The sequence below is a fragment of the Marmota monax genome, unplaced genomic scaffold, assembly GCF_021218885.2.
Source record: "Marmota monax isolate L192 unplaced genomic scaffold, Marmota_monax_Labrador192_F-V1.1 WCK01_AAM20220418_F8-fsc00073, whole genome shotgun sequence".
In the NCBI taxonomy this organism is placed as follows: domain Eukaryota; kingdom Metazoa; phylum Chordata; class Mammalia; order Rodentia; family Sciuridae; genus Marmota; species Marmota monax.
The window spans coordinates 9,148,490-9,171,736 of NW_026692846.1; the positions used below are offsets into that span (position 1 = coordinate 9,148,490).

General features: G+C 50.7%; 1 protein-coding gene across 1 annotated transcript in view; it reads right to left on the reverse strand.

Annotated features, from left to right (window-relative positions):
• The window catches only part of Tg (thyroglobulin), a 219,550-nt gene that overhangs the window by 143,499 nt on the left and 52,804 nt on the right, over positions 1-23,247 (reverse strand). Inside the window, exons 21-26 of the mRNA XM_046449068.2 lie at positions 19,751-19,900; positions 15,318-15,488; positions 10,711-10,827; positions 7,685-7,800; positions 5,213-5,324; positions 674-865 (exon numbers count right to left, since the gene is read on the reverse strand). Coding sequence (XP_046305024.1) covers positions 674-865; positions 5,213-5,324; positions 7,685-7,800; positions 10,711-10,827; positions 15,318-15,488; positions 19,751-19,900 — 858 coding nt within the window. The remainder of the gene's footprint in view (positions 1-673; positions 866-5,212; positions 5,325-7,684; positions 7,801-10,710; positions 10,828-15,317; positions 15,489-19,750; positions 19,901-23,247) is intronic.

Below are 23,247 nucleotides of genomic sequence, written 5' to 3' on the forward strand. Positions count from 1 at the left end.
CCACACCCACACCTTCTCATACCATCACGGTGCTGCGACCCACCCGCTAACACCTCCCACCCAGACTTCCTTCAGAGCTCTGGAGCTTTGTACCCAAAAGCTTAGGTCATGTTTTGTGGTATCTCAAAGGTGTTTCAAATTTAGTGTACCCCAAAGGAACTTATGACCACCCTGAATCTCCCTCTTCCATCATTAAACACAGCACCTGGTGTCCACGATTTGCCCCATGAGCAGACTCTAGAGGCAAGGAATAAGTGAGATACTCGAGAATGGTCTTCACACCTTTTCCCCAATCCCCATGGCTGTTATCCTGTTGGACTGGCTTCCTCAGGAGGCCATGCCTCCTTTCCCCACCTCCACCCCACTGCCCTAGCCCAAGCACTGCCTTCCTGGATGTGAGGTGTTCCCCGAACCCCTCAGAGCTCACATCTTGGTTTGTAACGCTGAAGGCTACAGAAGAGAATAAACAGTCTCAGTGTGAAGAGGCTGGCACAGTGTGCTCCACGAGGAAGGGGTCAGTGCCTGGCCATGATACCATGTGCTGCCACTATTCAGGTGTGGTGGCCTGATGTTTGCACCTCCCCAAGCCAGGCCCCAACTTTCATGTCCTGGCTTGTGCGTCCCTCCATGTTTTCTGTCCCTGGCTAGGCCCCAGCACTCCCAGCAGCCTCACCTCCTTTGACCTGTGAAAGGACAAAGCCATCGCAGCAGGAATCTTGGTCACAGGCAAGAAGACAGAAGAGGTGCACGTCCGTGAGGTTGGCTCCCGAGGCCGAGAACACCACAGGGCTGTACAATCCGGAGAGCGTGTTCTGGAAGCCGGTGAGTTCAAAGCTTTTCTGGGCCACTGTGGAGGACTCTTGGCCTGGGCAAGGGCAGAACAGAGATAAAAGACCTCCGAACCTGCAGAGTGGAGCAGAGCACTGATCTCAGAGGCCAGCTGGTGAGCCGGCTCTGGGCATGCAGGGGACAGCGTGTGGGCCAGGCGAGAGGCTGTCTGTGCCATGAAACTTCTGGAGTTGACTGTGAATGAAGAGGGTAGAGCCAGGTGAGGCTGCGGCCCACAGCCAGCAGACCTGGTGAACGCCCCGCAGCCTGGGAGGATCTGAAGGGAACATTGCTTTTATTATTCCCAGGAATATCTGTGAACAGGCACTGTGTATGCTGCTCCCCCATGCCACTGCCTGGTGTCGTCAAGCATCAGCAGAGAAGCGTGGCCCACACGCAGCTGCACACACACAGGATGGGGCACAGTGCCATCGCCTTGCCTCATAGTGGCCCCAGGACTCTGCCTTCAAGGAACAAATGCAACCTCTTCCCTTTGCTCTGTGACCAGCCCTTGCCTCTCCAACTCAGCATCCTTGCCCCTCCCTGACCCCTGCCCTTCTGCTGCTTCACCTTCTCACATTGTCTGCAGCATCTTAGGAATTCAACACATCTCTGTTAAAACTATGCTGGCATTTCAAGTAAAATGTCAATTATGTTTTTAAACTGGTCCTCTGGTGAAGAGTGGCATGGTTTGGGTTTTGCCTGCTGCTAACCAGCTCTCCCATGAGCCCTGTCAATTTTAGGGTTTAGAGCACCATTTTGCCAGTGTGAAGATTTTCAGGTATAGCAGTGCAGTCAAAATGCCTGTCCTGTTCTTATCCCATTTTACATTTACATGTAAGACAGCCTTTACATGTGAGCTGTTTTGCCAAGGCCTTCCGCTGGTGTGTGGCAAAAGGGACACCAGAACGAAGGTTCCTCCCCTCCCTGACTTCCCGTCAGTCAGCCCAGGGGCATAGGCTCATGCTGCTGGTGCCTGGAGGCGGCTGGGAGCCCACGGTGTAATCCCACTGCCCTGAGGGCAGACGCCAGCAGCACCCAGCCAAGCAAGCTCCTCATTCCTTGGAGACTCAGCTTCCCTGCCTGAGCAAGGGGAATGATCATGTTAACCCTTGTGGATGTTGAGTGGATACAAAGATAAAGCCCAGAGAAAATCCCTGAGCAATGAGCCGCACCTGGTTCCTGCCCGGCTGGTCTTTCTGAGCTGCCTACTCCAGAGTTGCCTCCTTCCAAGTACTGTAGGCGCGCTCAACCCCTCCATTGGAGGTCTTCCAACCGTGCCAGGCAAAGCCACTCCCTGAGGCCCGGCTTACCTAGGGTCACACTGGGCTGTCACTGCTAGAATTCACCCTCCCTCCACCTTCCTCACATTCCATTGGCTGCTCTGTGAAAGGCTCCATCATTTAAGCTACCTGGGGTAGTGTCTGCCTCCCCTGCCAGCCTGTGGCTCCCGGAGAAATCCTGAGTCACCAGTCAGAAGTGACAACTCAAATGTCTATTTCACCTAATCGAAGTTATTGTAATAGCCACATTCCAAATGCTCAGTGGTCACGTGTAACCACTGACTACCATTCAGAGAGTGCGGTTGGCCTGAGGTTGAAGTCCATGTCTCAGCTGACTTTGGCATCCTCCACGCAGGGCAGGTGGCACGGAGGACCTCCTACCCTAAGATCCTTGTGTGGTGAGCTCCTTCCCAAGCTGCAGGTCTCCGTTCCAACACCTCCTCTTCTGAGGTCCCTTCCATGACCACCTAGAGCAGCTCATGCCCACCTTTACCCCACCGTCCCATTTTTCTCTAAGCAGTGTCCTTTGAAATGGTCTTGTTGCTGAATTTACTCCTTGGTCAATCAGCGATTCTGTTTTGTCCATGGTGCCCCCATGGTACTTAGCATACAGCAGACACCCAGTCGTGAGGTAAGGACGGGTCAGTGCTGAGATGCCCCACACCGTGTCAAGTCCTAGATGATGGAGCATGTCAGGGAGATCTTTTGTTTAACAGTTTGTTTTGTTTTTTGGTATTGAGGATTGAACCCAGGGGTGCTTAAACACTGAGCCGAATTTCTAGCCCTTTTTATTTTTTATTTAGAGACGGGGCCTCTCTAAATTGCTTAGGGCCTTGCTAAGTTGCTGAGGCTGGTTTTGAACTTGGAATTGTCCTGCTCCCACCTCCTGAGTCGCTGGATTACAGGTGTGACCACAGCACCAGAGACGGAGGTCTTACAGATTCCACAGAGGTTCTGCCTGGTGCAGTGGGCAGCAAGGTACTTCCTCCTCCTGGACCTCCCCTCTGAGACCAGGCAGGTCTAGACAACCTCTGAGGACTCTCCTATGGTTCTGAAAGGTCACATGGCTCCTCCTCCAGCCTCCAGGCCCACAGACATCACGGAGGTGTACACAGGGGAGAGCACTGGAGGGCAGGTCAGGCTATGGGTCTGTGGTCCCATCTTTCAGGTCACATAGGGTGAAGATGTGACTGGACATGATTACCTGCCTGCCAGATACCAAGGACTGTTCAGAAATTGCCCTTTTTCCTGCTCAGTGGTGATTTATTATTCCCATTCTACAGAAAACAGATTGAGCTTCAAGTGATGTTAAGGAGTTTCTCCTGATGAGAGGCAGAGATGGAAGGTGGAGGGAGCCATAGTCAGATGGGCTGTGTGCAGACGCCCTTCTCCTTCTGCACAACTGCTGCTTTAAACAAAAAAGCAAAGCAAAACGAAAAAAGCCAACTAAATTCTGCCCTTGATTTAGTTTGGCAACAAGGAGGGCCTCCCAGTGTTCCCTTGTAATCTGCCTCCCAAAGTGTAGACTTTCAGGAGATAAGGGCAGAAAGAACAAAATAACAAACATTTGAGAAATACAATTGCATTTTTAAAAAATGTGATAAAAGGTTAATTATGGTTTTAAAGAACATTTTTAGTAGCAGTTACCTGTTTACTTTGGTATTTATTTTTAGAAAAGAATTCTATGCTTTGTTATTTTAAAAGAAAAAAAAATGGATGGTAAGAATAATTAGAATCAACACTGAGGCAGAAATCCTAGTGACTCTGGCCATGGATCAGAAAAAACAGACTCTGTCAGATTCTGGTCCCCCAGGGAAACTGTCTGCTAAGTCAGAACAGAGGCACTGAGAGAAAGGAAGACCAGAGAGGGGGAAGGGCAATGGTGGTCTCTGCCATGGCTGAAGGCTGCTCTGTGGGTCAGTGGAGGCTCAGGGCCTGACCCCGCATGGTCTTCACCTGCAGCCAGCTATACCCAAGCTGGCAAGCCTGAACAAGCCTGCAGCTGCTGGGAGCCCTGGGTCACTTGCCCTGAGCTGCAGACCCCAGAGAAGGACAGCGGTTCATTTCCAGTCCAAGTCCCGATACCAGCCAGTGTTGGCTGCCTTCTGGTCAACAGCCACAGCCTTGGGACATCAGGAAACTTCTCAGCAAGAACAAAAATGGGTCACACTTTTAAAATATTTGCCATGTGCCAAGCACTGCTCTTTTTATTTAATGTAATTAATTAATTTATTTCTGGTAGTGGGCCTCCCACAAACCAAGCAAGAATTGAGCTATACCCCAGCCCTTTTTATTTTGAGACAGGGCCTCCCTAGGTGCCCAGGCTGGCCTGCTGGAGAAGCCCACATGATGGGAGTGTGCTTCGTTTACTGGCTCAGAGCCTGTACCCCAGGCAATACTCATGCATTCTGCAAATGCAGATGGTCCCTGATCCAGGGCACAGAGAGGAAGCCCATCCAGGTCTGGCCTGGCTGGGAGGAAAAGGTGCGGCAGTGTCCAGGTAGGGTGGAGAGGAGCAGCTGTGGGAGTCAGAAGGCCCAGGAGCAGCCGCTCAGGGAGCTGAGCCCACCCTGCCAGGGCTGCTCACAGCACGGGCAGCATCCAGGGCTGGCACCAGGGCTGGCACCAAGGCACACAGGCTGGAATCAGACTCGCAACCCCTGCGGATTGGGACAAAGATTGATTGAATCTAATGACACAAATTAACATGAAGTGCACAACCCTGGTGGCCGCTGGAGGGAGAACTGCCTGTTCACAGCAGGCAGCTGGGACAAGTGTGCCGCAGGACGGAAGGGAGAGAAGTGGGGTTCAGTGCCTGGAGTCAGGGAGGAGATCATCTGCTCCCTGCTAAATGCACCCTGCTGGGACTCTGGCCAGAGTGGGGGAATGGCAATGGTGGTCTCTGCCATGGCTGAAGGCTGCTCTGTGGGTCAGTGGAGGCTCAGGGCCTGACCCAACGTGGTCTTCACCTGCATCCAGCTGTACCCAAGCTGGCAAGCCTGAACAAGCCTACAGCTGCTGGGAGCCCTGGGACACTTGCCCTGAGCTCCAAACCTGACCAAGGAGACTGAGGGCCCCGGCCATCGGCTTCATCAACCTACCTTTTTTCAAATACACAGCCAGAGAATCTTGATTGCCGCTGCTCCTTACTTTCACCTGGCACCTGAGGCTTCCAATGCTGGCTTCCTTTGAGTTCCCCAAAGCATCCTGCTCCTAGAGATGGAGAGAGGCTGAGTGTCGTCCTGTGGTACTTACTCATCCAATTCAAAACTCATTTATCACACCCTAACTGTGGCCAAGCACCAGGGTCTCAGAGATAAATACACCTGGCCTTAGTTTTCTTGGTCTATTAGAACAGACAGACAAGTAATCAGGAAATTCCAGCTCAGAATGTAGCCACAAAGAGACAGGTAACTAGAGAAGACATAATAACAAAGGAGAGAATGATACATTGTATTAGAAGCAAGACAACAAAAGTTTCCCAGAAGTGAATCTGGGTGAGGTTCTGGTGTCTGAGTAGGGGCTGGCCGAAGGAAATAAGGGGAATTTGAAGCAGAATAAATGGCAGACATGGAGACCTGGAATTCCACAGGTGTTTTAAGAACTAGTACAGTGAAGGGTAGTGATGAGAGGGTTACAGAGGCAGGAGCCAGTTCAGGGGAGGCCTTCAGGCGCACGACTTCTATCCAGGGAAGAAAAGGTGTGGCAGCTTCCTGGGAAAGTTTTGAAAGCTTGGAAATGCTAAGGTCAGGTTTCAGAGGTCTGGCCATTCTTGGTTGTCTCTGATCTCTCTCCTGGCCTGTTTTGAGCAGTTCTGCCATGTGGGTGGTGTGGGGGTGTGGGTGCAGTGGGATAAATTTGACTCCATCCATTTGTGTTTCATTATCAGTGTTTCCCCTCCCCCCGCCTGCTGCCAGGCTCTGAGTTCCCTGTGGGAACTGTTGGTCCTGGGCTAAGGTCAGGGACCCACTGGGAAGCATTGGTACAGGGCAACAGCTGTCCTTGCTCTTCAGTAAGCCTCATGTCACCAGGGCGCACAGGGGGGGCCTTGGAGAGCACAGAGGGAAGGATCGCCACAGGCCTGAGAGGCACTTAAGTGGAGGAACCCAGAGGAGTAGGAGTCCTTCCCTGGTAGTAGCAGAGGCCACGCCTTAGTGGGGCAGGGGACAGCAAGATGCTCCAGGGAGAACAAACCCCATATACTGGGGCTCCTGCCTTGGCAGAGGCCCCTCCACACCCCAAGCCTAAACCAGAAGCGGCAGAGCCTGAGATTTAAGGCAGCTCCCAGGACTGTGGGCTTCCACATTCAGGGTGGACAATCAGCCATGGCCAACATCCAAGCCCCCACATGCCTTAGGAGCACACTAGGAACACAGGGCCCTGCAGAGGAACCTCGTTAAAGTCAGCATGAACTTCCTGCTGACCTGATAGGGGCACTAACATTAACAGCAATGGTGACAATCACAATAATGGTCCCCAAGGGCTTCCTCTGCAGCAGAAACCTTCCACGTGAGACCTAGTTCAGTCCTCACAATGGTCCTGTCACGGGGACACTACCATCCAAGATTCTATGAGGAACCTGAGGTACCAAGGGACTAAGTAGCAGCAAGCAATAAATGGAGCTGGGATTTAAACCTATGTCTCTCCCTGTCTCCTCTCTTTGTCTCACACTTGAAGACCCCTGCTCAAGGCCCAAAAACCCAGGGGCCAGCTCCATGCTCCTTCCAGGATGAAACCTATACATCCATTCTCATATTCTAACACAGGGCAGGTAATGCACCAGTGTTTGTGATGTTGCAAAACTGCCACCAATCTACATGTCCTGAACTAGGGGCATGTGAAATAGAGAATGTACATCCAGGGTGAGTTGGTATGCTGCCCCTCAAAAGAGGAAGATTAATTTTTTAAATGCAGAAAGCTAAATCTAGTGAGAAAATCAAAGTAAAAAAATTATAAAATATGAGCATATAAATGAATAAAAACATTCTTTAAAATATGTAGACATTTTCTGGAAGAATTTGTAAGAAACTAGAAAGCAAAATAGATTCACATGGGCTTACAAGAGAGGAAATTAGGGCAGGGGTCTATTGCTTTTTACTGGATACCTTTCTATCCTAATTTGAGGGTACCATGTAACATTTCTAATTTTCTACCAGCTTTGATTTAAAGAAATAGCAATTTCATGTGGTTCTAATGAATATTTAGCTTCTTAAACTTTCAAACTGTAATCATGTTTACTTCTGCAATAGGAAGGACTGCTGGCATCCAGGGACTTGGGGCTTTGCACGATGACCCAGGGCATCCACCTGGTGGGCAGCAGGGAGTATATGGCCCTGGCGGGGGCATCTTCTGACCCTTGAGGAAATGACATTGCTCCTTACACCTCTTCACCCTAAGTCAGCCTTAGGCCTACGCTTCAATGTCCCACAATCAGGGCTTTAGGAACAGAAGCAACACAGGAACAGCTGCCAACATTCCCTTCCCATCACCTGAGGGCCCTCAGACTGACATCAGAGCACATGTGACCCAAGACAGTCAAGGAGCGCTATCACCCTGCAGTTGTCATTCCTCACCTGACCAGAAGTTGTGCAGGCAAAGTTGTCACTTGTCCAACCATAGAAATCACAGGAGACCTCTGACCCCACTGTAAGCACTGCGAGGAAGCTACAGGCCAGGTCCTCCGCACAATCTGCAAGTACACAGCCAGTCACCGCCTGCTCTCAGGAGATGTCGAGCCTCCCCCTGCTACATGTGCCCAAAGACACACAGAACACCCCAGCACACTTCCCAAATACGCAGACCGCACACCATACCCAGTGCGCACCCAAACACACGTACCCCCACAGCCAAATGCACATCGCAAGAGGCATTTGCTGCAGACGCAGCACTCACGTGCCTGCTGGTGCTCCCTGGGAGACCAAGTCACCAACCCTGCCCATAACCAATTAAGTTCAGGTCCTCAACCCAGATCACAAATCTGCCAGGCGTAGAGCCAGACTTCATATCCCAGTTACTCGACTGTACATGCCTACAGGAAGCTCCTGACACTCCAGTTGCCATTCCCCCTTGAGGACCCGTGCCCAGGTGTCCACTGAGGTCACAGCCACATCCAGGGCTATGCTTTGAGGGCTGGTGGCTCTCGGGGGATTTGATGGTGCAGTGTGGCCACCTGCTCTCAGCAAGTGCCATCCTGTCACAGGAGGCCCTGTGACTGATGAGGACAGGGACAACTGGCTGCTTTTGTTCACCTTGTGTCACAGGTATGAAGCATGCTGCCCAGCACATAGAAGGTTCTAAAGTGTGTTAAGTAAGTGGATAAATGGAGTTAAAATTGTTCTTTAAACTTGAGCCATATTCAACTGTGTAAAATGCATGAATAATGATAGCAACTAATGATTTATCAGGGATAAGAGGCTTTAGGGAAAAAAAATCAGTTAACTGTCAAAAAAGCAACTTACAAATGAGTGTGTCATCACCAGGCACTTTCCCGCGTATTATTCACACGGGTGCCAGCATTGGTAAGAGCTAATTGTAGAGATGCGGGACGAAGGCCAATGCTCAGCAGGGCACATGGCTAGCGGTGGTGGGCGGCATTCCAGGGACCCTGCATCTATGCCCTGCTCCTCCCCACCATGCTGTCCTCCTGCTGTCTCAAGGCAAGGCACAGCACTATCTGGAGTCTGGGGTGCTATTCTACTCACCAGCAGGACAGCTCACAAGCTCTGGCCCCACTGCCAAGCCTCGGGCGTGAAGGTGGATTTCCTGGGCTTTCTGTCCCGCCCAGGGTGGTATAGCTACCTTGTCCTCATGAACCAGGCTCTAAGAAGCACAAGGTGTCTTTATACCCACAGGCCACCTGGCCCACTCAGAACCCAAAGACAGTACCTCACCCTGGCCCATCTGCCCCTGGCCTAGCTCTTCTTTCAACTGAGTGACCTTGATCCTCACTGCACGTAGTTTCTGGCCTCAGGCCCAGGACAAGGTGGCTCAAGACAGCAGGAAGAGTCTAGTCGGTACTATAACCATCAGCACTCTGCTGTGGCTGGTTGAGTACATGTCACCTGGTGTCTTGCCAGGCCACCCCTCCTACTCCCTATCAGGCTGCAGCTCTCCAGGGTCCTTGGCCTTCTTCCCAGCTCCGGTTCTCACACCAACCTAGCATCCACCCAGCACAGCACTGTTACCATACCTGCTTCCTTCCTCTTGGATGGCCCTTTGACCTTCCATAGAATCTTCTTGATGATTGGTATGGGATCCACCCATCCCCCTCCCACATTCAAATGTTGACGTGCCAACCCTAGAATGTGACTATATTTAGGGATAAGTTCTTCAAGAGGTAATTAAGTGCAAAATGAGATCATTAGGGTGGCCTAATTCAATATGACCTGTGTCCTTACAAGGAAAGGACGCTGGGACCCGGACACAGGCAGAGGGAAAGCCATGTAAAGACACCGAGAGGATAAGGGCCAAGGAGAAACTGAGAGCAAGATCTTGCTCTCAGTTCTGATCTTCACAACTGTGAGAAAATCAGTTTGGTCATTTAAGGGCTCCAGTCTGTGGTGCCTCACTATGGCAGCCAGGAAGACTACGCCAGGCTGGGCACCTGGACCCCCACCCGTCTTGGGCTGCCTGCTCTCTTGAGTCTGGTGGAACACTGTCTTCTAGACCTTCCTGACACGGTCATCCTGCTCAGATTGGGGCCTGCTTGTGTTGGCACATTCTAGCACCTGAGCCTGGCTAGCGGGATAGACCATCTCCTGCACTGACAGGCAGACCCTTCCCCTCTGCCTGTCTTGATGCACACGATTCCGCATCCTCTCTCCTCCCAGCCACTGCTTTGCTGCTCATTCTAGCCGAGTCACAGCGTGTCAGCACTGCCATGTGCATGATGCCCCTGCTCAGGACAAGACTGCTTGGCCAGCCAGCTCACACAGTCAGTGCCAGCGCCACTCATTCCACAAACATTTTTTTCAGCTTCTATTTCATGCTTTGTGCTTGTCTGTGATACCAACAGTAGATTGTGCTTATCATAGCAGAGCAAATATCCTAAACAGAGTCCTATCAGGGAGTTAAGTATTCAACAACTAAACTAGGTGCGATCCCGCAAGGGGGAAAGGCCATGGCTGATGGCAGGCTTTCAGCTCCCGGGCTGGGATGTAGGTTCTGTCACTTGCTAACTCTGTATGACAAGCAAGTCACTTCTGCTCCCAGTGCCTGTTTTTCTCCTCTCTTTCTAGGGATGTAATGGTTCCTTTATGTGTGAGAACAGGATTAGGAGGTCATCCTTGGAAAGATGCAAGGTCAATAAACTGTAACTGGTGTTACTAACTCTCTAACTCTCCAGAGACAGATACATGTCCCAACCTGGACAAGTAGCTCTATAATTAACAAAGTTCACTTATTTCTGTTCCCTAAGTTAAGAATAACTCTTGGCGGTCAGTAGATAATTCTAGTTAGCAGAAGCCAGTTGGCTCTTAATGTTTTTGGTCAGTTGTATCTTCTCATTCTAGTACTGCTTTGCTCTGGTTTGTCTTGCCAACGTCAGCAGAGCATATTGCTACACAATTCACCCCGTGCCTGTCTCCCCATCTCCCCTTACCTGCCAAGCACTGCATCACTGAGGGTTCAGAACCAGGAACTTTGGACTTGACCATCACAGGAGCATTGGTATTAAATATCACCTTCGAATCTGGAACCTTCTCAAATTTCCGAATCACTGAAAATAAAGTAGACTTATGAATTCTACCCCTGTAGGGTGTGGGGGATCTGCACATGAGTGTTTAAGCCAGCAAGTCAAGTCACGCTAGCCAACGAGGGCATTGAAGAAGTCACTGCCCATCTACACCCCTTGTCACACAATGTCCCAAGCAGAGCAATTTTGTTATTAGGTAGCTCCAGCATGCTGCCTTCTACCTAATTCTGAGAGTTGTAGCTTATGTCTCTCTTTATCTATCTCATTATCAGGAATTAAGGAGAAATTTCATATCATGTTAGGCCTTTCAACTCACTTTTTTGCTGTTAGTAATTTTTTTTCTATCTAAACTTTATATTTCCCTGCCCTGTCTTTGAGGACTAATTATATCATTATTCTATTGAAAACTTTCTTTTTACTAAACAACTTCAATTCTTTCTGAAATGAGGTAAGTTATTTTTGAAAGGACAAACCAGACATGTGCATATAGGTTCATGTAAATTTGGAGATGCCATGTGACTTAGTCATTTTTAAGGCAGTACTTGTTTAACTGGTATATTCGCATCTGTTTGTCTAGTGACCATCGGCATACTTACATTTGGCAGGAATGACACAGCCACATGCTTGTGGAGTGAGTCAAGCAAGGAAGAAGAAATATAATTTTTTAAGGCTATATGTCTTGGAACACATTCCTCATCAAACAAAAAAGCAAGCAGGGTAACTCTCAAGGAATAAGATTCATCTTGAGCCACAAATGCCCAAGTGAGTCAATATTTTGCAGGCACCTATCAAAATCAAGACTTACTTGTGAGTCCCAAAGCACATGCGTCTCAGTTCTTTGCAGACATAATTATAAACATGTATGTAAGCACTTGTTATCATACACACCATTGCCATATAAATGAGACTGATGTCTCGATGGGTCTGTACCAAGTCAATGCATGCAAGTGTGTTTGATGAAGAAGTAGAAAATCCAGTTAGGAGATACCTCTAGCCCATCCAAAGGAATCTTCCTTCAGCTTGGATGGGTTAGGAGAAGAAAGCATTAATATAGGAGTGACATGCTTAAGCCTTCAAAAATTCTGATCTAGGAGCGTGTTCACAGTTTACAAAGAGGACCTTCCACACCATCACCCAGGTGCTGCTCCGCCTCTCTGCTGCCCTCCTCAGCTCCTCCTCTTTTTCATTTTTACATTCTTTGGTCCCCGAAATGGAGCAAATGCCATGCTAGACTCAGCACAGTGTCCCTAAGTCTAGGTTGGCGTAGACCTGGTGCTCAGACAGTCCAGGAAATGAAACAAAGTTTGACAGCTCCTTACATTTCGATTCTGCTAAGATGCAGCCAATTTAGGCCTGCACCTAGAGGCTGCTGGTGCTCAGAAAGGGACACGAGGATGGAGAGCTTCACAGGACACATTAACTCAGTGCTCAGTGAGGAAGCTCATGGCCAAACAGCAGGAGCAAGCCATGAACCAAGGGGCCAGAGGGATCCTGAGTGAGCTGCAGGGTCACACGTTCTGCTGCCGGGCTTTCCCAGTGTCAGAGTTCAACTTAGCAGATAGTTACAAATGTCTTGGAGACAGCACTGGGTCAGCTCTGAAGCACAGTTCATTTGATTCTCACATAGCAAAGCAGGTCTACTTATGTGCCTGTCTTCTTCAGGACATGGAGAATGTTCTGGTCATATTTTAGTAGTTAGCACGGTGACAGAGTCACTGGTTTCATGTTTATGGAATGGGTGGATGCATGCATGAATGGCTTCATGAACAGATGAAAGGCTGAGAGCATGCTCACAACACCAGGAAGCCAGAGGAGAAACTCGGTGGTACAATTCCTCCATTTGGGCATAAGAAGTGGGACAGAAAATCTTTAGCACGAGTCAACAACAAACTGATTGGGAAACTGGATCCAAAGTTAAACTGTGAAGATAAACCTCAAATATTTCCCTCCTATGGGTCCTGGGACCTGCTCCTCACCAGCTGTGTCCAGATCATATCCCAACCTCTGACAGACCCAGTTTCCTGCTGGTGAGAATCAGGTAAAACAGCACAGAAGGACTGGTTAATAGTCACAACTCGGTCAATGCCAGGTCCCTTTGATCCCTGCAAGGACACCCTGCCCAAGTGTCAGGGCTTGTGAAACTGGCCACAGGAATACAAGGAATGGGACATTCTCCTTCCCGGGAGGCCTTTAGACATAGTCAGAAGCAGCCCAGATAAATGGACAATCCTTTCATTCTGTCACCCAGTGCCCATTGCTTGGGAATGGAACAAGGGTGAGATTTGTTCCAGTTCCAAAGGAGCACGCCTACTGCCCACAAGGCTGGAGTCCAGAGAAGCAGCTGTGATACTGCATGTTTCCCTCACCCCAAGAGCCACACAGAAGGACCTTAAGGGACACGGCATAAGTGAACTGCCTGTTAAAATGACCATGCTGGAACCACCATAGCAAAATGGTTGAACTGGCAGCAGGGACAGAGGTCAGTAGCTGACCTTCAAGTCCTCTGAATTTCCTGAAGACTTCACACCTCAAGTGTGACCGTGCAGTCCCCGCCCCCCCCAACAAAAAGTGTTCCTCTCAGGCAAGTTAGGACTCTGAGAAGACACAGGATGGCAGTGGCATGGGCCAGCTTATTAAAGTGAAGTCCCTGGAAGGGAAGCTTAACTCAGAGCTTTGCATAAGAAGCCCAAGAGGAGCAGAGGCTGCTGGGAGCCAGTGTCCCAGGAGACATCCTCTCAGCTGCGGCAGCACAGCTGTGGCTTGGGGACACTCCGGTGCTGCTGAGGAAAGTGCCCTTGCTGGCCTGAACACTGGCAGAGCAAGCCCTGGACAGCCTACACACCGGCTCAGCTCTGAGGGTTGTCATTGCAAGGAGATGGGAGCGTGGGGCCACAGTCCCAGAATGGCCAGCAAGCATCCGGGGCCAGGCAGGCAGGGGATACCTGCTCCATCTGTGCAGCCGCCTAAATACTCTTCGAGCATCCTCAGCCCGACTGCACAGGGGGCCACCCTGCGCGGGAGGACAGACATGAGAAAACCTCAATAAGACTTTGGTTGGCTTTGTAATTCATCCATAGCGACAGGCACAGGAAAAAAATCCTTGTGATTTGTCAGCTCTTTGGTTAAAAAGGGGAATGATCTGACCTTAGAAAGTAATCATTTCTCCCTTGGATTTTCTCTGATACTTCATCACTAGCCCTATGCCTCCCTAGGGGACAGGAGGCTCTGCACACATGTGTGTGTGCGTGCACGTGTGTGAACATGCGTGTGAACGTGAGGGTGCATGTGAGTTTGGAGGAGGAAGCAGATCCGCCTAGGAGAAGGCCAGACTGGTACAGTGGAAGAAGGGTCCGGGCGTCAGACACACCAGTGCGTCTCTGGACCAGTCGCAGCCTAACTAGGGCCTGGGGACAGGCACTTCAACACTCCTCGCCTCAGTTTCCTTGGCTAAAGTATTGGTGACGACACCACCTGCCCCTCAGAATTACCAAGAGGGTAAATGTGATGAGCACAGATCCCTGCTGCCTAGGAGGCCCACTGCCAGGATCCCCTCCCTCGGGGACCTGGAGGGGCAGGCCTGCAGCAAGGGAAGCTAAGCCGCAGGGTTAGGTGGAGGGAGGTGGCTTTGGGAGGGGTCTGAGTCCTAAGGATAGGAAAGGCACCTCCTTGTCAAGAGAGAGAAACCAGCATCCCTGCCCTGAGCCTCCTGGCCAGCACGTCTGACGGGCCTGTTGGTGCTAATGCACTGAGCACTCCTACCAAGTGGGCCTGCATGTCCCCGCGGCACACACCAGGACACCATCCAGGGTAGGAGGGTGCCGAAGACCACAGAGCCTGCAGAGGGCACCACTGGGGTTAAACCTGGCCCAGCGGCCACACTCCTCCCTCCTGCTGCAGACTCCCATCTCACCGTGTACTGAGGGGTGTTCTGTGTGTTCACTCAGGCCTTCCCGCTATTATCTCATTGAGGAACACTACCTGACTCTTGGAAGTGCTCAAGGAGTATTTGTTGACAGTATAGGATTATACTGACCCTCACAATGCCTCAGGAAACAGATACGGGGCCAATGGGACACTGAGGATCAGAGGTTGAACAAATTGTCTGGGTCAACCAGCAAGAAAGTTACTCACAAGAATTGGCCCACTTTTTCCACAAAATCTGACTGAGGGAGAAATGCTACCAGACTCAGGGAGACGGCTGCCTACAAGACACAGCGCCTCGGCAAGCAGCATTGTATCAAAATCCAGCTCTGTAGGTGCTGACGAGTCTAGGGTGAGGTCCCAGGATGCAGAAAGTTACATTTCAGGGGATTCACAAAGAGAGAGACCAGAACATCAACAGTTTTGGGATCTGGGTGTGGGGCATTTGTTCACCCTACTGTTCTTCCAACTATTGTGCTGGTTAAAATTTTTCAATAGAAAGTCAGAGACAAATGCATGTCCTGCATCTCTCCCTTCTTCAGTGCCCCGAGACCCCTCTCCAGCCACCGGGCATACTGAGCGGCAGTACCTACCGAGACACTGAGAGTCTGACAGTGGGGCCTCCGTCTCCGACCACGGCAGCCGCTGCCCCTCACTGTCCACACAGAAGGCCTTCCCACTGCCCCTGTCCTGCTGGCTGGCTCGGTACTGGCCGTCCTGGTCACACTGCAGGTCCGCCTCATTCCTCTGACAGTCAGTGACACCTGGAAGGAGCAGTGGGCACAGCAGTCAATGGTGGGTGTCTGGGTCCTCTCCTCCCATTCCCAGGCCCCAGGCCACGGACCAGATGACCAAGGCATGTGTGTGACTCAGACGTTCAGGCTGCGGGCTCTCCAGTGTCCCCACCCTCACCCAAGGATGACCCCAGGTCCCCTCTTCAGATCCCCAAGGACCTCCTATCCCGAGCCCTGCAGACACCGGCACTCCGTCTGCTCCCTCCGTGTCCTGACCACACCCACCCCTGCTCCCCTTTGCTCAGGCACAGCTTTGAGCACGGGCCCTGCTGTCTCTTCCCTGTGCAGCCCCTCGCACTCACAGCTCCCACTTCGGGCTGTGGCTCCACTATGGTTGGTCTCCCCAAACACAGACTGAAGTTGAACCCCAGGGTGAGGAATCGAGAGGGGATCTTAATCTGACTGTGGTGTTTAGAGGTAGGACCTTGGGAGTGAATAGGATTGAATAAGGTAATTATAGTTAGGCCACTGCTGAAATCCTGGTGGCTTTGTGTTGAGAGCCACAGCAGAAGGGGCCCCAGCAAACTTCCAGCTGCCAGCAAACTTCTAGCTGCCAGCTGATTGGCTCCTCTGCAGTAATGCTCATTGGGCTGTTTCCCTGCCCTTTCAGACCACGGAGCTGCTCATTGGGGGACTTTTTTTGGCTCTGCCCATGCGACCCAGCCAATCGGCCTCAAGAGCAGGAGGAGTGAGGGGGTTGAGAGGCTTGTGGGAAGCCGGTGGTGGCAGTTGGGCTCTGAGGGAATTCCTGAAGAGCTCGTGTGGTGTGGCATGTGTTCTAAAAATACAGTTCGTTTCTGCTTGATAAGTGGCTCGTGAATTGTGCCCAGCCAGACTGCGGCAGCTTTGCAAGGAGAGGGAGAGAAACCAGAAGAGACATAGTCACACAAGCAACCTGTCTCTTTTCATGTGAGGCAATGCATCACCCTGGGACTTAGCAAGCAAGGCCACCATCAGAGGCAGCCTCAATTCTTTGCACCTCCACAACTATGAACCAAAATAAACCTCTTTTCTTTATAACATTAGCCTATCTCAGGTATTTCATTATAGTAACAAAAATCAGACTAATACACCTCAATCCTCATTTTCTTAAAAAAGCCCTCTTACTAGGATCTAAATGTCTATGAACATTGAAATCTAATTCCAGTGTGATGGTATTAGCAAGTGGGGCTTGGAGAGGTGACTAGGTCATGAGGGTGGACTCCTTGTGAATGGGATTAGCGCCCTTACATAAGAGGCCCAAGGGAGCTTGTTTGCCCCCTCTGCCTGTGACAGCACTAAGAGAAGACACTGTCTATGAAGACTTCATCTGACACTGAATCTGCCTTCATCTTGGACCACGAGGAACTATATTATTGTCTATAAACTCCAGGTCTATGATGTCTTGTTATAGCAGCCCAAATAGACCAGGGAACCTCCAGAAGCCAGCTAAGTCTGGTCCAACCACTTTCCTGGGGACCTGCTCCTCTGCTTATCACTGAATTCCTCTTGATAGGAATGGCTGGTGACTTCTGGCCTTCCATTTGATAGAGGCCATGAGCCGGGGCTGGATCTGCTTTTGCTCAACACGTGCCCCAGTGCTTTGATCAACGTCCAACATGTGATACAAGCTCCCCCCAGATCAGGCATCTGAGTCAAATCCACGGATGAATACTTCAATCTCTGGGCTCCAGCTGACGCTCCTCCCAGAAGTCTTTCCTCCAGCTGCCCACCTCGCTCATCCCCACCCCTCAGCGGTCTAAGACCCAGCAAAGCTGCAGGAATAGCATCTACCGAATACCTACCTCACCTAAAAACCACACCAGGACTCTCATCTATTCACACGCTCCCCTTCCCTATCAGAATCTACACTCCTGGGACCCGGATGTTATCTGCTATGCTTACCCAGTATATGACTGACAAACAGCAGGTGCTCAGGAAACCTGTGATGAATTGTATAGAAAGAGAACTCCTCGATGTGTTTCTCCATGGTTGGAAAGTAGGAGAAAAGTCACTTCCTATGGCATTCTGGGGCTTGATAATATCTGAGCTTTTATATCTTGAGACTTCAAGTTATACTATTAAACACTGATTGGTAATGTCTTTTCAGAGGAGGAGAGGTTACAAAGGTTATTTTTTAAATAGATTATTTTGCACATCATACATGCTAACTGTGAGTTAATACATCAATAAACAAACAAATGAGGAGCTTCTTGATTATCAATAGAACCTCAAACATGGTCTGCTGGGCCCACTGAGGCAGGAGACATGGGAGGATCTGAATACAGACCTCAGCAGTCCAGAAGGAATGGAATCTAAAAACTATCCTAACCAAAAAGAAGTCGGGCGGTAGTGTAATTGCTGAGCATCATCTGAGACTCGGCAGCCCCCTGTCCTGTGCTTCTCTTTAGTGTGATCTAATGGAGGGCAGGTCACTCAACAGGACAGGTAAGGATAGAGATGAAGAGCCATGGAGAAGGGATTGGGTATCTCAGAACCTGAACAGAGACTCCCAGCTTGACCCTGGACAACAGTCCACTACAGTCCACTCTGCACTCAAGGAAGATGTCGAGAGTGGTCCTGACCACGCAGCCCTCACAGACGCGTGATTGAAGCCCATTAGAAAGCAGGTGTGGAACAGGGACTGTTCTCATCAAACTTGGATTCTGCTTTGCTAGGGACTAAACACTGTGTCCCCTCAAGAGTCCTCATCCTGTCTGTGATGGTATTTGGAGCTGGGCCCTCTGGTTTGTAATTAGGTATGGATGAGCTCTCTGGTGGAGTTGATGTCCTCACAAAAAGGGGAAGATGGGAGACCTCTCCTTCCCTCTGTGCACACACACCCCCTGCAAGGGCCGCAGGAGGACAGGACCAGACAGAAACCCTTACCAAGCCCCCTGTCAAGCCGGCTCAGACCCAGGCTCCAGACTCTAGAACTGCAGCAGTCAATGCTCACTGTTGGAGTCACCCAACCTCTGGGGATTGTGACAGCAGCCTGAATTAAGACACTGACCCCGAGTCATAGATGATGGAGTGACATTCAGAGAAGGAAGGTGAGCTGACCTTGGTCACAGTGCCAGTAGGAGGAGGGAGCGGTGATTAAATCAGATCTGATGGTGCAAGACTCAGTCTCCTCCTCCACTTCCCATTTCTCTCCATCAGCAAGAATCAGCACATGACAATGATCCCCTCTTAAGAAAGTGCCCCTGTGGCAGGCACGCTGACAGCACACCAAGTCGTCTCAAACCTCAGGTACTGAGGTCAGTGTGTTCACAGAGTGCCACCTGGCTGTCGGGGACAGTAGCCAGGCAGGACTCTTCTCTGGAGGAGTGGCAGACTCCCACCTATAAATTGCTCCCACTTTTATTTTCTCTGAATTGTCTTATTAGCACTGCTCTCCTTTCAGAAAGTGACTTGATCTTCTGGATCACTTATTTTTAAAGTTCTAGAAATTATTCATTGTAAGCAAAACTGGTTTGTCTCACGTTCAAATGTCATTTTAGAAATGCTCAAGGTAGAATTTAAGGCTAACGTGAAAAGATATACAACTAAGCAAGTTATGGGTCCCTGCTAGGAAGACAGCAACCCCAGGTGACAGTCCGGGAGGTAGGTCAGGTGGAATCACATGGGGTGTGGGGAGACCACAGGCACTTTCGGTCCTGGCAAATACAGGAGAAGGGATACGTGTGGCACAGTGGTAACGGGTAGGAGGGGAAAGTGTCTTCTACTTCTTGATCTGATAAGGCTGACTGACAAACACCAGAAGTTTCAGAATCAGACAGAACAAAGGCTAGCTGCAGGAGCTGAGCACATCTGGCTCAGTGACTTCACTTCTCTGAGCTTTAATCCTCTTATCTGTCAAAGCTGAGCTAATCCTATTTCCCTGGAAGAGATGAGGCTAGGATCGAGTGAGATAGCACAGGGAACGTGGCCTGGAGTCTGGCAGGGATCAGGCATTCAAAGGTGGCCCTTGTTGCTCTGCTGTGTACCCAGTGCTTCTCAGTGGTAGGTGATTCTGCCCACCCACCTATTCAGGAGGTACTCGTCAATGGCCAGAGTCAGGTTTGGTTGTCACAACTTGGGGAAAGGGAGCTGCTGGCATCTAGTAATGCTACTGAACAGCCTGCCATGCACAGGACAGTCCCCATAGCAAATAACTGCCCTCCCCAAATGCCCACAGGGCCCAGGCTAAGCACTCTGCTGCATGCTGCTGCACAGCACGGCCTCTCCCCAGAGCAGGCCACAGAACTTACAGTGCATCTGGCTGAAGGCTCCAGGGGCAATGGTCATTCTGCCCACAGGACACGGGACACAGGCTGAGCTGCCTGCCCTTTCTTGGTAGAATCCAACAGGACAGGGAACGCATTGCTCATCCCGAGAATAGCTTCCTTCAGGACACTTAACTGGGAACAAGAAACAGAATGGTGAGTCAAGAACGAGGCACTTCTTTACAGTCAGAACCCAGAACCCAGCCACCAGCCCACGAGCTCTTCTGCTCAGTGAACGTCCTCTGAGAACCTCTGTGCCTGGGCTCCAAGGTCCAGGGCACAGGTGGGCAGCATGTGGTCAGGTGCTGCTCTCCAGGGCTGGATACTCGAGGGCTGTGCGGGAGGCAGACAAGGACAGCAGGTATGGGAGGAATGGAGCAGGGAGGAGACACATTGGTGAGGGCAGCCCCTCAAGGAGGCACTGGAGACCCCAATGATGAAGAAGAGCCCAGGAAAAGATCTAGGAGACCAGAATTCCAGGTGGAGGGAACAGCAGGTACAAAATCCAAAGGTGAGCCTGGATTGTTCAGGGGACGGAAAGGAAAGGTCAGAGTTGGCTACTGAGCCAGAGCCTGGTTTGCCAAGGGAAGGAAGAATGCCCGAGAAGAAGCTGGGGCACAAGGTGAGCGACAGGGCCCACCCCAAGGCTTCCATGGGGAGGAGCAGCAGGGGCAGTCAGACTGGTCAAGTCCCCCTGCCCACTCCACCTGGTCAGGGCTGGTCAAGTCCCACTGCCCACTTCTCCTAGGTACTGTGGGCTTCTCTGAGGGTCCGTCTTCTCTTCTCTGAGATGGGATTGCTGATACTATGTTATGAGAGTGCATTAATAATGCCAGACTCAGCCAGGTGCTGTGGCACACACCTGTAATCCCAGCAGCTCAGGAGGCTGAGGTAAGAGGATCTCAAGTCAAAGCACTGAGCAAGGTGCTAAGCAACACAGTGAGACCCTGTCACTAAATAAAGTACAAAAAAGGGCTGGAGAGGTGGTTCAGTGGTTAAGTGCCCCTGAGTGCAATCCCTAGAACCAAATAATAATAATAATAATAATAATAATAATAATAATGCCAGACTGATACACATGCTCAACAACTGACAATTATTTTTACATTTGAGCAAGTCCTTCAGCACCCACTCTGTCCACACAGGGCACCCTCTCTATGTGGGGTGACTCCAACAAGAGGGACCATCTTATTTGATTCCTGGCCTCTGTCCCTGTTGTCAGTCATTAACAGCGTTTCTCATGCCTGAGACCATGGTGAGGCTAAGGGGGACCCAGTGTACACCATTGAAGGAGGTCCTTGATGTCAGGGCTATTGGGCTTCTAATTGACTCTGAAGTCCCAAGCCTGACCCCAGAGTGACAGTCCTAGCTGCCTCACTCCCCTCCTTTCCCTTCCCTTCCCCATGTTCATTGCTAATCTGCAGAATCTCAGTGCTTCCTGCCCCCCACTACCCCCCCCACTATCCCTCCCCCCCACTACCGAGCTCTAACACTCCCAACCCTTCCAATTTCCTTCTCTAATATGATACAGGCTGGGAAAGCAGAACTTACAGTCTAAGAAGCTCTGCTCTTGGAATAGTGCAGGAACTTGGCCTCACTGAATCTGACAGCTCAGGGAAAGAGGAGCTTTGTGCTTTCTTTCCTGGTTCAGTGTTTTGTTTCAAAAAGTTTGTCAAATAATTTCCAGAAGTGAGTTTTTATGCAGTAAAAGGTGGGAGCTGAAATCTTGCCCCAAGATTTCACTTGGGAACACCTACCCTGGGACGACACTGCCAGAACTTTAAGTACATCAACACCACTCCACAGAGTGCTATCATATCCCCATGGCATGGGCTAGAAGCCAAGCCTCTGGCCACTCGTGCATGACTTCCTAGTGTGCTTTTCTGGCAAGTGCAGTGGAGAAGTGAGATTTTAAAATGCGTCAAGTGCAGTGTCAAATGCTGATTGTTACCTCCCATGAGGAAGGCATTATCCCATCCAAGACTCTAGAAAACTGAGGTTCAAGGTCAAGGCTGACCAGGCAGGGAGATGGCTAGAGGTACCATCTGAACCCCATTCCTTCATCCCAAAGCCACTGTTCCATATATCAATTCAACCACCTCCTGGTGGTGCACAAGTCAGCACAACAGAGTGGGATGTGCTGGGACAGAGCCCTGTCTACTTAGCGACTGCTCTCTCTGGTCTGCGTGTATTCCTGGCATTACTGAGTAAACCAGAAACTCAAGCCACATCTTGCAAACTGAGAACTATTTTCAGGTCTGCCCCAAGCAATGAATATCCGCCCTTAGAGAGTGGAGTTTCGTTCTTACTATGAGTCAGGTTGTTGACAATCATCTCCACACTTCAGAACTGTGACTACTCTCTCAAGTAAGTGCCTCCAGATTCATTGCCAAGGGAAATAGGAGCTTCCTGGCCAACCAGAGCAGCTCTGCCTCCAGACTGGGGCACAGGGAGGCACAGAAGAGCTGGGAGCCGCCTTTAGCTCTGAGACCAAGTGTGCGAGCCTTCCTCTGCTCAAGCAGCAGGCCTGCTCCTTCCTCCCAATGCTTAGCTCCACCCTGATGTCTAGAATCTTCTCTGAACAAAGAATTCTCTTGTAAGTCAGATGGACAGTGGCTGATGATGGCCATCCCCTCCTCAGCAGCTGACTTCTTTCAAGACCCTGCAGCCCACTGCAGCACCTGGGCACTCAACTGCAACCACACCCCTCTGTTGAGGTCATCAGAAACTCCTTGGCCTTGGTGGCCTCCTTGGCACGGGAAGAGCGGTCAGCCTATGGGCATTCGAAAGTCTGCATAGCTTTAGGGCCAAGCTATATTTCCTGTCAGCCTTCCTCACAGCCCCATGTTTCTGCTGAAGAAAAATACCTATGAGGAAGCATCATGGTCCTTCATCCCCTACAAAGCCCACTCAAGCCAGGCCTAGCCCCATCTCTCTCAGGCTTAAAATTCCTCCATTCATCCCAGTGAGCCCCTCCCTGTGCCCACAGTCTCTCTGTCCCAGCATCTGCCTATATCTCCGGCCCCATCCCTGCCCCTTTCCCCACAAACCCCATTTGTCTGAACCATGTGCAGGGTCTCCATAAAGTCACACTGCTTCATGACTCCTGACTCCTGCTTTTGCAATAAACTCTACTTCTGGAATGCTCTTCGTCACGTTGGTATCCCCGACATAGGTATGCACACAGGCCACCTCCTACCTGCTCTTGTCAGAGTAGCAGATCCTCCTCACCTCACAATGCCTCACCTATTAGCCCCTGCAGCAAGCCTCCCTGGTGCCTGATGGGATGTGCAGGGCCCTTCACATGACACTCCCGCTGTCTGCCCACGGCCTGCCCCAACCAGAGTGGGAGATCCTTCAAAGTGGAAGTCTTGCTTCCCGGAGCAAGTAACATGGTGTTGGGTACATAATTACATTATAGAAGCTTAGATAGATGGAAGGAAGGGAGGAAGGGAGGGTGGGAGGGAGGGAGGAAGGAAGAA